Source organism: Solea senegalensis, linkage group LG17, assembly GCF_019176455.1.
Source record: "Solea senegalensis isolate Sse05_10M linkage group LG17, IFAPA_SoseM_1, whole genome shotgun sequence".
Classification (NCBI taxonomy): Eukaryota; Metazoa; Chordata; class Actinopteri; order Pleuronectiformes; family Soleidae; genus Solea; species Solea senegalensis.
This window is the reverse complement of record NC_058037.1, coordinates 19,105,137-19,121,420: the sequence shown is the minus strand read 5'-3', so window position 1 is coordinate 19,121,420 and position 16,284 is coordinate 19,105,137. Positions and strand designations below refer to the sequence as shown.

The window sequence follows — 16,284 nt, the reverse complement described above, 5'->3', positions numbered from 1 at the left end:
CAATTCAACCCTGAATGAAGAAAATGGAAAGCTTCGATTGATTCTTAGCTCTTCTAACTTGTCAAACATTACAGACTGTGACATGACCACACTGACATGTTCACGTTGTATGGAAGGCTGGACGGAGCACAACTCACGATGCTTCTTCTTATCAGCGGACACAAAGGAATGGTTAGATGCACGCACGTACTGTATTGATAAGGGTGGTGACCTGGCTGTAGTTCTGAGTGAGGGAGACCAGAAGTTTCTTACCAATCTTACTGAGGAAAAGTTTAAATCTAACGTGGAATTCAACGGAACATGGATTGGGTTGCATGACATGGATCAAGAGGGGGCCTTCCAGTGGGTCAATGGCAAACGTCCTTCAAAGAAGTACTGGGTCAATGGTCAACCAGACAACCAGACACATGATTCGTCCCTGGAGGGAGCAGACTGCGTTGTTCTTGTGTTTGAGTTAAATGAAAGGACAGACCAGACCTTTAGAAACTGGGATGACATTGCCTGCATTGATCAGAGAAACTACATTTGTGAGAGCAAAGTTTTTATAGTGGACTGAGTACTGGGTTAGCTGAACCCTGACCCGCAGACTGTTGGATTACACCGCCCAAACTTCCACCACCACCAACTGCATCTCAAGACAATCAGGACTCTGAAAACCAGTCAGTCACTATTCAACACCTGCAACAGGAGCTCACCTGCGACACGGTGTTACGGACATCCGCCACGAAGCCGCTGCAAGTCGTACAGGATGAAACATGTAAGGAAAATGTGAACTGCGATCGTTTGATGGAGCTTCTGTTGATGTTGTCGGTGAAGGAGCAAATCGAGCTGGAAATACCGATCGAAGAATTAGATGCGGACATTGCAAGAACGCTGGAATGCCAGGATAACGCCATGCTATGGCGGACCCGAGCAACGAGAGCCATGGAAAAGACGCAACAAGAAGCGGATATACGTTCTCCTCGGGCGAGCGAGCGTTGTGAGCCGACAATTTACCAACAACAGACCATCAGTCAGGCTCCCAAAGCTAAGTAAAAATTCTTTCGATGGAGAAGTGTGCATCTGGCAAGAGTTTTGGGACCAGTTTGAAGCTGCCATTCATGAAAATAAGGACTTCAGCAAAACGGAAAGGTTCACTTACCTTAAGTCATACCTGGTGGGTCCAGCTGCTAGAGCTGTGGCTGGTCTGAAAATAACAGACAGCAACTATGACACAGCTATTGACATGCTGAAGAAGAGATTTGGAAGGAAAGACCTTGTTGTGAGTGCACATATGTCTAAATTATGTGACAGCCCAAGCCATAAATCAACATTGTGTGAGGAGAACACTGTCACCATGAGAAATTAAACAATATGGGGAGATGTTTCATATGCTTGGGACCACGACACATTGCCAAATATTGTAAGACTAGAAATGTGTCATGCACTGTGTGTGCAGGGAGACATCACATGGTTTTGTGTGATAAGAGTGAGCAACCAGTACCCTCAGATGTTGCTACACCAGAAGTAAGTGATGCTGTTGTTTCTTCTGTGATCCCTCATCTAGCAACAGCAAATCAGGGAAAACATGGGACATTGCTACTGCAAACAAAGTTTCATCCATGAGGGCCATGTGAAGGCTCTGAAATTGCCAACGCTGGGAAGGGAGAGATTAAAGCTACATACGTTTGGATCACAGACCCCAGTGATCGCAGAGCGCAATGTCATAAGGGTGGTTTTGGAAAATATCTGTAACAACAAACAGATCATCAAGATCAATGCTGTTCAGACACCACAAATATGCACTGCAGTCATAAAGGTCCCTGGAAAAACAACAAATGGAGGAAAACGGGCTGGCATTAGCAGACGTCTCAGCAGGCAACGGAGAGAACCCATCTTCTTCTTCTTCTTTTCCTTTCGGCTGCTCCCTTCAGGGGTCACCACAGCGAATCAACCTCCTCCATCTCACCCTGTTCTCTGTATCCCCCTCTCTCACACCAACTACCCATAACTGTCAATAATGATTGGAGCCGACTACTATTGGAAGATAGTGACTGGCAAAATTGAGACTTTCAGAAGTGCTGGTTGCTGTAGAAACTGTGCTTGGCTGGGCAGTGTAAGAATCCGTCTCCATGTCCAGCATGAATGAAGCTGGCTGCATGCACATTGGCATAAGTGAAAATACTGACATGCTGACGAAACAGATACATGCGTTTTGGGAAATAGAGTCACTGGGCATCATCAGTGGAAGTGAGGAGATATGGAGACCAGACACTGACGATTTCATCTTTGACCTTAAACACCTGATGGACATCCTAAAGGGAAAGGAAAACACAAAAAAAGTGTTTTAAGATCCTCAGCAAGAATATTCGACCCCATAGGGTTCCTGACTCCATTTACCATAAGAGTAAAGTGTCCCTTACAAGAAATGTGGCGTAGTATGGCAGCAGTGGTGTATGGAGCTGCCTCAGATTCACCAAATTGTCATTCCCAGGTGGTATGGTGCAGACAAGCGGTTGGGGGAGCAGAGTCAAATTCTACATGTCTTCACCGATGCAAGTGAGAAAGCCTATGGAGCAGTGGCATATCTGCAAGGACAGACTGTGGATGGAGAGACCGTGACCAGGCTTGTAGCATCCAAGTCAAGGGTGGCACCTATAAAGACCATAACTCTGCCACGCCTTGAGTTGATGGGCGCTCTAGTTGGAGCGAGAATGGGAAGCACTCTAAGAAATGCTCTTCACATGCAACCAGGCCAACTTCGCATGTGGTCAGACACTATGATCGCAATCCATTGGATTCGTGGCTCAGCCCAAAAATGGAAGCAGTTTGTTGCCAATCGAGTCATGGAAATACAGGCACTGGTCAACCAGCCTCAAAGCTGAGAGAAGAAGATCTCTGGTGGTCGGGACCTCCTTTCCTAAAATCAGGAGGACAGCCCACAAGGCCAACTGATAAAGAGTTCTCAGATGAAGTTGTGAGGACTGAGCTCAAGTCAAGCCATGTTGCAGTTCAGCTGAGCAACACTGAAAGCATGGCAGGAGACTCTAAATTACAAAATGTGAGTTACAGCATGGATCAAAAGGTTTAACTACAACTGCCGCAGGAAAGAGAAGAGAAGAGGAGAATTGACAGCAGAGGAGCTGTCAGAGGCCGAAAGATATTGGATATGTGAGGTCCAAGCCGACAGGCTGGAGGAGATGTGCACAAAGGTTCAAAAATCAGGGAATTTAAACCGTTTCGTGACGATCATGGACTAATCTGTGTGGGAGGAAGGCTGCATCAGTCAGACCTGCGCTTCAGAGAGCAGCACCCATGGTTGTTATCCCCAAATCACAGATTTGCAGAAATGATCATCAAATACAGCCACGAAAAGGTCATGCATTCAGGCATGAGAGACACTCTTGTACAACTGAGGGAAAAGTATTGGATTCCTGTGCCAGACAGTTAGTGAAGAAATGCATTGGAGCTTGCACCATTTACAACAGATTCAGGGCTAAGGCTGCCCAACAGGTAACTGCACCCCTGCCTAGAGACAGGATCACAGAGTCACCCCCATTTGAAGTCACAGGAGTTGATTTTGCAGGCCCTCTATATGTGAAGGTAAGAAAGACTGTAGAGAAAGCCTATGTCGCATTATTCACATGTGCTGTGACTCGTGCTGTGCATCTGGAGCTGGTGTCAAACCTGTCGACCAGAAAACTTCCTCCTGGCTCTAAAAAGATTCATATCCAGACGAGGACTCTGTAAAATAATTTATTCGGACAATTCCCAGACGTTCAAACTGGCCCAGCAAGGTCTTAAAGAGCTTCGGAAAACAATGAAGGAGCCCGAGCTTCGAGAATACTTCTCAGCAAAGGGCATTGTATGGAAATTCTTGGTGGTGGGTTGGGACTAGTTAGATCAGTCAAGGCTTGTCTAAATAGAGTGATGGGAGAGCGTCACTAACCCTAACCCGGCTTTGAGGAGTTGAGATCTTTTTTAGTGGAGGCAACAATCAATTCACGACCTGTCACCTTTGTGTATAGTGATCTGAAGGAACCCCAGCCTCTTACACCAGCCCATTTCCTGATAGGAAAAAGACTTTCCTCCTTGCCACCAAAGCCCTTTGCTGCTGCAGGTCACACAACCAACGGCAACAGGGAGGAGCTGACCTGACGATGGAATGACTCATCACAGAGTTTTGGAGTCGGTGTCGGTGGACTTGAAGTCAGCTCACACCCAAGACCCCGCTGAAGGAAGGAGACGTGGTTCTCATTGGAGAGGACAAGATGCCATGGTTGACGTAGAGAACTGGTCTAATCACAGAATTGTTCCAAGGAAGAGATGGACGAGTAAGGTCCTGTGCTGTGCGCATGCCAAATGGGACGACATTAAGAAGACCAGTTCAGCTTCTGTATCCTTTTGAAGTTCACACATGAGCAGTCTTCTTGGGGGGGAGGATGTTGTAACTTTCACGCTTATTGATTTGAATTAGTATTATTTAAGTAATGGTTAAAAGAGAGTAATACATTGTGTTTTTTTTTGTAGTTTGGTTCACGCCTGCAGTGTACACTTGCAGCCACTGTGTGGCATCGTTTGCATGTAGAATGTTGTCCTCGACAGGTGTCTCCTTTTTCTACCGCCGATGAAGAACGGCCCCGGAAGTTGTCGTTGCCTTGTGTTTTTAGCTCCGTTAGCTTTTTCGTGTTAGCCGGCGAAACCCACACGCCAGAAGAAGTTGTTACATGTTTTAAAGTGAATCCTGCACCTTCTTCAATAAAAGGGAAGGACTACCACTTGTAACCAGGCTGGTGCAAAAGAAGCTTAAAATTCGAAATGATTTGATTACAGAAACAATGAGAATCTGGTCCACAAGAGGTCCAGATTCTGGTCCTCTTTTCCACAAGAGGACAATACAAAGAAAATAAATGTCTCAAGCTCTGTAAAGCTACAAAATAGCCAAAAACTATTACTGCGTACTATGGATGCAGGATTTGAGAAATGGTCGAAGAAAGGGCTCGTGTCAGTCAGTCATCATCTACCGCTTTATCCTCCACCAGAGGGTCGCGGGGGGTGCTGTGCCAGCTGTGCTCAGCTACATCGGGCGATAGGCGGGGTACACCCTGGACAGTTCGCCAGTCCATCGCAGGGCCACACAACCATTCATTCTCACAGTCAATTTAGAGTGTCCAATTCACCTAATCCCCACCTTACATGTTCTTGGACTGTGGGAGGAAGCCGGAGAACCCGGAGAGAACCCACGCACACACGGGGAGAACATGCAAACTCCATGCAGAAAGGCCCTTGTTCCAACCGGGGCTCGAACCCGGGTCTTCTCGCTGGAGGGCGAGAGTGCTAACCACTATACCACCGTGTGACCCAAGGGTTAGTGGAAATTTTTACAGGGCAAATTTTGAAAACGTTTGAACAACTCAAACAGGAATTCAATTTACCAAATAATGATTTGTATAAATATTTGCAGTTGAGACACTATCTCCAGAAACATAATGAATGGGAAAGAATAAGCAAAGAACCAACAAAGGTTGAAAAATTGCTCATGTCATTTACAGAGGAACAGTCAAAAAAAGGGCTGATTTCAAAAATGTATAAAGCACTACAATATTAATCCAAGGACAATAATATTGATGTTAAAGAAAAATGGGAATTGGAAGCAAAAATAATAATAATAAATTGGGAGGAAACGTTCAGAGCAGGTCATAAATTAACAGTCCAACATGGAGGGAGTTTTACTGGAAAGTCAAGATTATATTATTATTATTCTTATATATAAGATTATATATTTTTGGAAAGGGGTGAAAAAAGAAATAAAAAGAATTCTGGGTATTGATTTACATCTTGACTCAACCCTTTACATACTTGGGATACTACCTGAGGATCTGATAGACAGAGAATGTAGCTACTTAGTGAAAGTCCTGCTCTTGATAACAAAGAAAATGATCACAATGAATTGGTTGAAGCCTCATCCCCCCACCATATTGCAGTGGACAGACAGAATAAAAAGGGTTTGAGTTATGGAAAAAATTACAGCTAGATTACAACTGAAATTAGAAAAATTTGAGAGAAAATGGACACGAATATTACAAGCATTACCAGAGCTCTGAATACCTCATTCTTGTTTTCAATTTGGATTAATTTTATATATGTGTTGTTTTTTGGTTATTTATCTATTTGTTATTATGTTTATATGTATTCTCGTTGGTGTGATTTTGTGTACATCTTCATGTGTTGTAAATAAAAAGTTCTAAAAAAAAAAAAAAAGGGAAGGACTTAACGATTGTTTCCGTACGCCTTATTTTCATAGACGCAGTTAAATCTTATCAATGGGCTCACCTACGACACAGGGTCTCACCTGCGACAGGGTCTCTACACAGGGGCTCACCTGCCACACAGGGTCTCACCTGCCACACAGGGGCTCACCAGCGACACAGGGTCTCACCTGACAGGGTCTCAACTGCGACACAGGGGCTCACCTGCGACACAGGGGCTCACCTGTGACACAGGGTCTCACCTGCCACACAGGGGCTCACCAGCACACAGGGGCTCACCTGCGACAGGGCCTCACCTGCACAGGGCCTCACCTGCACACAGGGGCTCACCTGCACACAGGGGCTCACCACATAGGGGCTCACCTGGACACAGGGGCTCACCTACACAGGCTCACCTGCCACACCTGCCACGGGCTCACCTGCGACACAGGGGCTCACCTTCGACAGGGTCTCACCTGCGACACAGGGGCTCACCTGCAACAGGGGCTCCCAGTTCAGTCATCAACATGACTCAGTGGTAATGTCACGGCTCTCCTGAAAAACCTTGTCCTCTAGTGCTTACTTGCTGATGTTTTGTAAAAGATTTAGAGACAAAATAAAAGAAGTGTTCCAACACACTTGATCTCAGTCTGTCATTTAGTGATTCAAGGATGTCTGCTAAGATGTTGAGACACAGTTTAGACACCCATCTCTTGGCAGGGTTGACCAAGTGTGTGTGTGTGTGTGAGACAAATTCAGTTTCAATTTGTCTTTTCTGAATTTGGGGGGCGTGGGAAAAGTCAAAAATCATTTTTGATTTCCCACAAAAACCTGTTGCGACAGAAACAACCCTCTATTATTGCCATCAATACAAGTTTGGATCAAATGTTGACATTAACTCATGAGGTCACTAACCCCACCCTGGTGTGTGTGAGTGAGCGAGGGGTTGATGGACTTTGTCCTTCAGGACAAAAAAAGATCATTTCTGCAGGACCACGTTTTCAGAAAAGTCTGTCCAACATGGCAGAGAGGAGAACAGCGCTGACGGCACCGGCGGCAGAACCAGACTTCCTGCTCTTCAATGATCTGGCCTGTGAGACGGTCGGAGGGAGGGTGAGACATTCTGCAACTTTATTTTCATCGTCCACATGTGACGCGTTACCGTCGTACAAAAGAATCATGGCTTTCATGTTAGCACACTGTTCCCAACCAGCCACACCCACGCGTCACAGAATCAGAACTATCCCTTAAATGATCATGTATCATGTCAAACTGTTCCTTTAAAATATTGATTATTAGGTAATGATAAAAACGTTGCTCTCTTTCAGGTGATTTTTGCGACAGATGAGTGGTTCGCTCCTGCTGCTAACCTGCTCAAGGTACAATCATCAAAAATCATCAATAATCACTGATCAATCACTGATCAACCGCTGATCAACCGCTGATCAATCATGACCTTAGATCAGCTCACTTTGGATGAGCCAATTAATGTTATTTTATTCACAAAAAAGTTCATAAAGTGGTCACTGCTCAGTGTTAACGGTATATATGGTTACTGTTAGTAAGCTGTTATTAAACTGTAAGTTAGCTGTTAGTTAGCTGTTAGTAAGCTGTTAGTAACTATTAGTGAACTGTTAGTGAACTTTTAGCTAGCTGTTAGTCTGTTAGTAAGCTGTTAGTAATGGTTAGTTTGTTAGTGAACTGTTAGTAAGCTGTTAGTGATCTGTTAGTTAGCTGTTAGTGAACCGTTAGTAAGCTGTTAGTGAACCGTTAGTAAGCTGTTAGTGAACTGTTAGTTAGCTGTTAGTGAACTGTTAGTAAGCTGTTAGTAACTATTAGTGAACTGTTAGTGAACTTTTAGCTAGCTGTTAGTCTGTTAGTAAGCTGTTAGTAATGGTTAGTTTGTTAATGAACTGTTAGTAAGCTGTTAGTGAACTGTTAGTTAGCTGTTAGTGAACCGTTAGTAAGCTGTTAGTGAACTGTTAGTTCGCTGTTAGTTCGCTGTTAGTAAGCTGTTAGTGAACTGTTAGTTAGCTGTTAGTGAACCGCTAGTAAGCTGTTAGTGAACTGTTAGTAAGCTGTTAGTGGACTGTTAGTAAGCTGTTAGTTAGCTGTTAGTGAACTGTAAGTTAGCTGTTAGTGAACTATCAGTAAGCTGTTAGTTAGCTGTTAGTGAACTGTTAGTGAACTTTTTAGCTAGCTGTTAGTAAGCTGTTAGTAATGGTTAGTTTGTTAGTGAACTGTTAGTTGGCTGTTAGTGAACTGTTAGCTAGCTATTAGTAACTGTTAGTAAGTGGACTGTTAGCTAGCTATTAGTAACTGTTAGTAAGTGAACTGTGAGTTAGCTGTTAGTCTGTTCACAAGCTGTTAGTAATGGTTAGTTTGTTAGTGAACTATTAGCTAGCTGTTAGTAAGCTGTTTGTCAGCTGTTAGTAATGTTAGTTAGCTGTAAGTGAACTATTAGTAAGCATTTAGTTAGCTGTTGGTTTATTGTTAGTAAGCTGTAAGTGAACTGTTAGTAAGCTTTTAGTTAGCTGTTAGTTTACTGTTAGTAAGCCGTTAGTGAACTGTTAGTTGGCTGTAAGTGAGCTGTAAGTGAACTATTAGTTAGCTGTTAGTGAACTGTTAGTAAGCATTTAGTTAGCTGTTAGTGAACTGTTAGTGAACTTTTACCTAGCTGTTAGTCTGTTAGTAAGCTGTTAGTAACTGTTAGTTAGCTGTTAGTTAGCTGTTAGTGAACTGTTACTTAGCTGTTAGTTAGCTGTTAGTAAACTGTTAGTTAGCTGTTAGTGACCTGTTAGTAACTGTTAGTTAGCAGTTAGAAAATAAAAGTGAAGACAGTTGAGTGAGGGAGACCGTGAGGTCAGAGAAGTGCTAAACTCCCGACTCACATCAGTTTTGTGGCTTCACATACAGTCAGTTGTCAGACAGACAGACAGACAAACAGACAGTTCATTTGTGTCCATATGTTCATACAGAGAGCGCCACCACAGTTCATCGCTGACGAATTCACTGAGTTTGGAAAGTGGATGGACGGATGGGAGACGAGGAGGAAGAGAACACCTGGTTAGCGTTAGCTTCAGAAATACTGACGTCGGCGGCGTCTGGAAAGTTTACTTTTTCATCTATTTCTTCTGTCAAAGGTCACGACTGGTGCATCATTCAACTTGGAGTCGCAGGACGGATCCATGGCGTGGATGTGGACACGTCCTTCTTCACTGGGAATCACCCCCCTTTTGTCTCTGTCCAGGCCGGACACCTGGGTACGATCCATGAGATGTTCATAAGAGTCCAAACATTGCAGCCTCATGTCTCTAAAGATGCTTGTAGAGGAAGAGTTACAGCGCCACCTACTGGTGACAAGTAGGGGGCGGGTCTGTAATTCATGACAATTAATTGTGATGTAAATTTAAGACAAACAACCAACAATTACCATGGAAACACAAGTGACAAGGAAATATCCTCCGTCTTCTCACCAGAGGAACCGCCCACCTTCAACCTGGAGGGAGACCGAACCGGCGTGGCTGCCTCCCATGCAGAGCTAGTTGCTGTCGCCAAGGTAACCCAATTTATTTATTTGTGTGATCACCATGGCAACAAAGAGAGAGAAGAGGCCACAGTGCGACCGTTACTTACCATAGCAATCAGCTGGTCACTGTGATCACATGGCTTTGACTGATTGACAGCTGCACTCGGAGGCTTGGCCAGAGCTGGTGGGCGTGTCAGAGCTGAAACCTGGATACTTAGACTGTTGCCACAACTACTTTAAAGTCAACTTCAAGCAACGAGTAACACACCTGCGCCTCAACATGTACCCAGGTAAACACAGACACACACACACACACGCACACACAGACACAGACACACACCCACATACACACACTCACACACAGACACACGTGTGTGTCCTCAGATGGCGGGATTTCCAGAATGAGGGTGTACGGTGTTGGACAGACAGACTGGACGTCCGTCTCACTTCACCAGGATGTCGATCTGGTGGCTTTGACCAATGGAGGAGTGTGTCTCGGCTATAGCAACGCCCACTTTGGTCATCCACGCAACATGATTGGTTCGATTAACAGATGTACACATTTTAGACTTGACCCTGCTGAGCCCTGAACCCTGACCCCTGACCCCTGTGTGCTATGTTTACAGGCCTGGGCCGAGCTGCTAACATGGCTGACGGGTGGGAAACAGCTCGTCGATTGGACAGACCCAAAAAACTCAAGGTTCAAAATCCAGTCTGTAACTGACACACACACGTCTGTAACTGACACACACGTCTGTAACTAACACACACGTCTGTAACTAACACACACACGTCTGTAACTAACACACACACATGTTCGTAACTGACACACATGATTATAACTGACACACACACGTCTGTAACCAACACATCTGCGCTTGACACAAACATGTCTGTAACTAACATACACCGTCTGTAACTGACACACACCGCGTCTGTAACTAACACCGTCTGTAACCTAACACACCTGCGTCTGTAACTTGTACACAAGTCTGCTTAACTGACACACACATCTATAACTAACACACACCTCTGTAACTAACACACACCGTGCAAACACGACACACCGTCTGTAGCTAACACACACCACGACCAGCAACACGTCTGTAACTGACACAGGTCTGTAACTGACACACAGGTCTGTAACTGACACACACATCTGTGACTGACACACACATCTGTGACTGACACACACATCTATAACTAACACACACCTCTGTAACTAGCACACACCGTCTGTAACTAACACACTGCGTCTGTAGCTTGACACACACGTCTGTAGCTAACACACACGACTGTAACTGAGCACACCGTCTGTAGCGGCCTGAGTCTGTAACTGACACACCGGGGTCCTCCGCTGGCACACATCTGTGACTGACACACACATCTGCTTGATGACTGACACACCGTCTGTAACTGACACATCTGTGGCTGACAGGTCTGCGGACTGACACACCGCGTGTGTAACTAACAAACACGTCTGTGACTGACACACATGTCTGTGACTGACACACATCTGTGACTGACACACACAGGTCTGGGACTGACACACCGCGTCTGTGACTGACACACATGTCTGTGACTTGACACCTGCCGCGTCTGTGACGGCCTGCGTCTGCTTGTGATTTGACACCGTCTGTAACTGACACACGTCTGTAACTGGCTGGTCTGTAACTGACACGCACAGGTCTGTGACTGACACACAGGTCTGTGACTGACACACACGTCTGTAACTGACACACGTCTGTAACTGACACACAGGTCTGTGACTGACACACACAGGTATGTGACTGACACACACAGGTATGTACCCGACACGCAGGTCTCACTACTGGTGCTGGTCTTGCAGGTGGACGGACAGGGGGTCCTGCAGGTTCCTGGCTGTGAGTGGGCAGTTTTTGGTCTAGGTCATTGTGGAGTGATCAGCAGCATAGAGGTCGACACCAACCACTTCAGAGGTGGAGAAACATCTCAGATCATCTGGAGACAATTTCTACGCAAATGTGACCTTTGACTCGATGTTTGTGTCTCCAGGTAACTTCCCAGATTCCTGCAGAGTGGAGGCATGTGCACTGACCCCTGAGGATGAGGGGCGGAGCGTCAGGACCAAGTGGAATTCTGGGAAGTGGGAGGTTCTTCTTCCTTCTCAGAAAGTAGGACTTGTCAGTCTTCATGTCCTCGTCTGTCTCCATGTTCTCGTCCGTCTCCTGTCATCTGTCTCCTTGTCCCCATCTGTCTCCACGTCCATGTCAGTCTTCATGTCCTCGTCGTCTCCATGTCCTTGTCTGTCTTCATGTCCTCGTCTGTCTCCATGTTCTCGTCCGTCTCCTGTCATCTGTCTTCTTGTCCCCATCTGTCTCCACGTCCATGTCTGTCTCCATGTCCATGTCTGTCTCCATATCTTCATCTGTCTTCAGTGTGGTTGTCATGGCGATCACTTTCCTCACATGGGTGTTGCTCTGTGCTGTAGCTCCGCCCTCATCACAGACACGTGTACGACACGGCGGCACTGACGCTGACCCACCCCATCACTCACGTTCGTTTGGTCATCGCTCCGGACGGAGGCGTGAGCCGGCTGAGACTGTGGGGACGAGCTGTCAATCACGAGACACTAGCATCCACGCGTTAGAAAAGTTAGCAGGAAGTCACATGACCTGTCTATCAAACAGGGGCGTGGCAAAAATGATCCAAGATCTGATGACGAGAAATAAAGCTGGACAATCAAAGATGAAGCGTGGTTTATTTCTTTGAACTGAGACACAGAGACACAAAGACATGGAAACACAGAGACACAGAGACACGAAGACATGGAAACACAGAGACACGAAGAAACAGAGACACAAAGACATGGAAACACAGAGACACGGTGACACAAAGACATAGAGACACAGACACGAAGACACAGAGACACAAAGTCATGAAGACAGACATTGACATGAAGACACAGAGACAGACATGGAGACACAAAGACACAGAGACAGACAGGTCAAAGGTGAACCGTTGTGAGCCACAAGTGATAAAAATGAATAGATCTAATTTAGAACTAACACATGAATGTCATTTATTCGTTCACTCTTTGAACATAAACAACATTTAACAACTAGATCGGCAATTCCGTGCCGAAATTTCGAGGGTGCCTGCAGTTCTTGCGGCATGTGGAAGTTATATGATTTGGATCCAATCCACCTTGGAAGTACGTGGACATTTTGGTGGAGTCACCCTTTAAAAGACCAAGTTTTAAAGGAGAGAGGGGGAGAGAGATTCACAAGCTCCTCTGTTTCCCATTCATGTGTATTTGGAAGTTATATGGCAGTTTTTTGCGATTTTTGTCGCCATGGTTACTTGAAACGCTTAGAAATAGTCATCGCACACAAGTCCCGGTCGAGCCGCACGTTTTGATATAACATGTGTGGGGGTTTTCTCAAAACTGTGGGAGGAGTTAGACGTCAAAGTTTTGGGTGGAAGAATACAGAGAGACTTACAAGCCCCTCCCAAAGTCCCCTCTGCTCCTTACACACACACACGCAAACACACGCACACACTCTGTCTCTATCTCTCCAAAACCAGCAGAGAAAGCAGAGAAAACAGCATGTTTTAAAATTGTCATATTTCAAGAACGGTTGATGATAGAGATAAAATGTTTGGTTTGTGAGCGTCAGGAGGCTTTCGGCAACTCCCACATTTAAATTGGTGACAAACGGACGTGAATTGACAGAGAAATCACAGTTTTAAAATCACCCTCGTCTTGATTTTTCCAGAACTCAAAAGCAGACATTTTAACATTGAGGTGAATGGAGAGTGTGACCAGAGTTGTCTGCGCTTTGAGGTGATTTTAAGAAAAACTACAAGTCATATGAACATGAAAACACACACAGGGTTAGACGACGCCCATGGCAACGTTTTGATGTAAAAATTGTCCGTGTAGGTTGGAAATTGTGGGCAGGAGAAGAGTTTGTTTAGAGATTTTTGGTGATTATTTTGCTGGATCTCGCTAGAGTGGCCCACTCTAGCGATCCGCCCACACACTTCACAGACCACTCACACAATCATTATAAAATCAGAAAGCGTCGAAAAAAAGTATAAAACGTAAACTGCGATTGTTTAAAAACCGTAACATGTATCAAAACTTTGACTTGGGTCAGAAAAGTCCCAAGTCTTGTGACTCGTTTAAAGTTTCAACCACGTTTCTACGTTAAAGTATGACGACACTGTGATGCTCCAAAGCGGGCTTGGTTTTTGGTCGTTTCCCATTATTGTGTGAGTGGAAATTAATCGCAGTTTTTCGCGTTTTTTGTCGCCATGGTTACGCGAAAGTCTTAGAAAAGTCATAGCTCACGATTCCCGGTCAAGGCGCACGTTTTGATATAACTTGTGTTGGGGTTTTCTCAAAGCTGCGGGAGGAGAAGCGCGGCAAAAAACGGGAGGAAGAGGAATAATAAGCAGAACTAGATCGGCAATTCCGTGCCGAAATTTCGAGGGTGCCTGCAGTTCTTGCGGCATGTGGAAGTTATATGATTTGGATCCAATCCACCTTGGAAGTACTTTTTGGTGGAGTCACCCAGTTTTAAAGGAGAGAGGGGGAGAGAGATTCACAAGCCCCTCTGTTTCCCATTCATGTGTATGTGGAAGTTATATGGCAGTTTTTTGCGATTTTTGTCGCCATGGTTACTTGAAACGCTTAGAAATAGTCATCGCACACAAGTCCCGGTCGAGCCGCACGTTTTGATATAACATGTGTGGGGGTTTTCTCAAAACTGTGGGAGGAGTTAGACGTCAAAGTTTTGGGTGGAAGAATACAGAGAGACTGACAAGCCCCTCCCAAAGTCCCCCCCAAAGTCCCCTCTGCTCCTTACACACACACACGCAAACACACGCACACACTCTGTCTCTATCTCTCCAAAACCAGCAGAGAAAGCAGAGAAAACAGCATGTTTTAAAGTTGTCATATTTCAAGAACGGTTGATGATAGAGATAAAATTTTTGGTTTGTGAGCGTCAGGAGGCTTTCGGCAACTCCCACATTTAAATTGGTGACAAACGGACGTGAATTGACAGAGAAATCACAGTTTTAAAATCACTCTCGTCTTGATTTTTCCAGAACTCAAAAGCAGACATTTTAACATGGGAGTCAATGGAGAGTGTGACCGGAGTTGTCTGCGCTTTGAGGTGATTTTAAGAAAAACTACAAGTCATATGAACATGAAAACACACACAGGGTTAGACGACGCCCATGGCAACGTTTTGATGTAAAAATTATCAGTGTAGGTTGGAAATTGTGGGCAGGAGAGGAGTTTGTTTAGAGATTTTTGGTGATTATTTTGCTGGATCTCGCTAGAGTGGCACACTCTAGCTGCCGCCTACACAACGCAATACACACTCATTATAAAATCTGAAAACGTAAAAAAAAAGTACAAAACGTAAACTGCGATTGTTTAAAAACCGTAACATGGATCAAAACTTTGACTTAGGTCAGAAAAGTCCCAAGTCTTGTGACCCGTTTAAAGTTCCAACCACGTTTCTACGTTAAAGTATGACGACACTGTGATGCTCCAAAGTGGGCTTGGTTGTTTTCGGTTTCCCATTATTGTGTGAGTGGAAATGAGTGAAAATTATTTTACATTTTCGCGATTTCTGTCGCCATGGTTACGCGAAAGTCTTAGAAAAGTCATAGCACACCATTCCCGATCAAGGCGCACGTTTTGATATAACTTGTGTTGGGGTTTTCTCAAAGCTGCGGGAGGAGAAGCGCGGCAAACTTTTTGGGAGGTGCGAGAATAATAAGCAGAATAAACGCGTAGGATTACAATAGATGCTTGCTCTGCAATGCAATCTAGTGAGAACCCTAGGGTTCTGACTAGTTTGCCTTGCAGCAGCAGGCACCTAACTAGATCGGCAATTCCGTGCCGAAATTTCGAGGGTGCCTGCAGTTCTTGCGGCATGTGGAAGTTATATGATTTGGATCCAATCCACCTTGGAAGTACTTTTTGGTGGAGTCACCCAGTTTTAAAGGAGAGAGGGGGAGAGAGATTCACAAGCCCCTCTGTTTCCCATTCATGTGTATGTGGAAGTTATATGGCAGTTTTTTGCGATTTTTGTCGCCATGGTTACTTGAAACGCTTAGAAATAGTCATCGCACACAAGTCCCGGTCGAGCCGCACGTTTTGATATAACATGTGTGGGGGTTTTCTCAAAACTGTGGGAGGAGTTAGACGTCAAAGTTTTGGGTGGAAGAATACAGAGAGACTGACAAGCCCCTCCCAAAGTCCCCTCTGCTCCTTACACACACGCACACACACACACACACGCAAACACACGCACACACGCTTGTCTCTATCTCTCCAAAACCAGCAGAGAAAGCAGAGAAAACAGCATGTTTTAAAGTTGTCATATTTCAAGAACGGTTGATGATAGAGATAAAATTTTTGGTTTGTGAGCGTCAGGAGGCTTTCGGCAACTCCCACATTTAAATTGGTGACAAACGGACGTGAATTGACAGAGAAATCACAGTTTTAAAATCACTCTCGTCTTG

The 16,284-nt window shown here is 45.0% G+C and overlaps 1 protein-coding gene across 1 annotated transcript; it reads left to right on the top strand.

Annotated features, from left to right (window-relative positions):
- The first annotated feature begins 7,247 nt into the window (after positions 1-7,247).
- On the top strand, positions 7,248-12,482 carry LOC122784295 (allantoicase-like). The gene is made up of 11 exons (XM_044049500.1): positions 7,248-7,340; positions 7,556-7,606; positions 9,206-9,293; positions 9,371-9,490; positions 9,707-9,786; positions 9,914-10,046; positions 10,141-10,296; positions 10,383-10,456; positions 11,606-11,714; positions 11,791-11,909; positions 12,227-12,482. Exons 1-11 carry the CDS (start codon positions 7,248-7,250, stop codon positions 12,383-12,385), a joined length of 1,182 nt encoding a protein of 393 aa, XP_043905435.1. The 3' UTR covers positions 12,386-12,482.
- The last annotated feature ends 3,802 nt before the right edge of the window (positions 12,483-16,284 follow it).

What these genes read in the sequence shown, in the direction of transcription:
- LOC122784295 (XM_044049500.1), top strand. Translation starts at nt 7,248, where the DNA reads ATGGCAGAGAGGAGAACAGCGCTGACGGCACCGGCGGCAGAACCAGAC. An exon ending in TCATCCACGCAACATGATTG is followed by an intron (nt 10,297 to 10,382) that starts GTTCGATTAACA and finishes CTATGTTTACAG; the next exon opens with GCCTGGGCCGAGCTGCTAAC. An exon ending in CGACACCAACCACTTCAGAG is followed by an intron (nt 11,715 to 11,790) that starts GTGGAGAAACAT and finishes TTGTGTCTCCAG; the next exon opens with GTAACTTCCCAGATTCCTGC.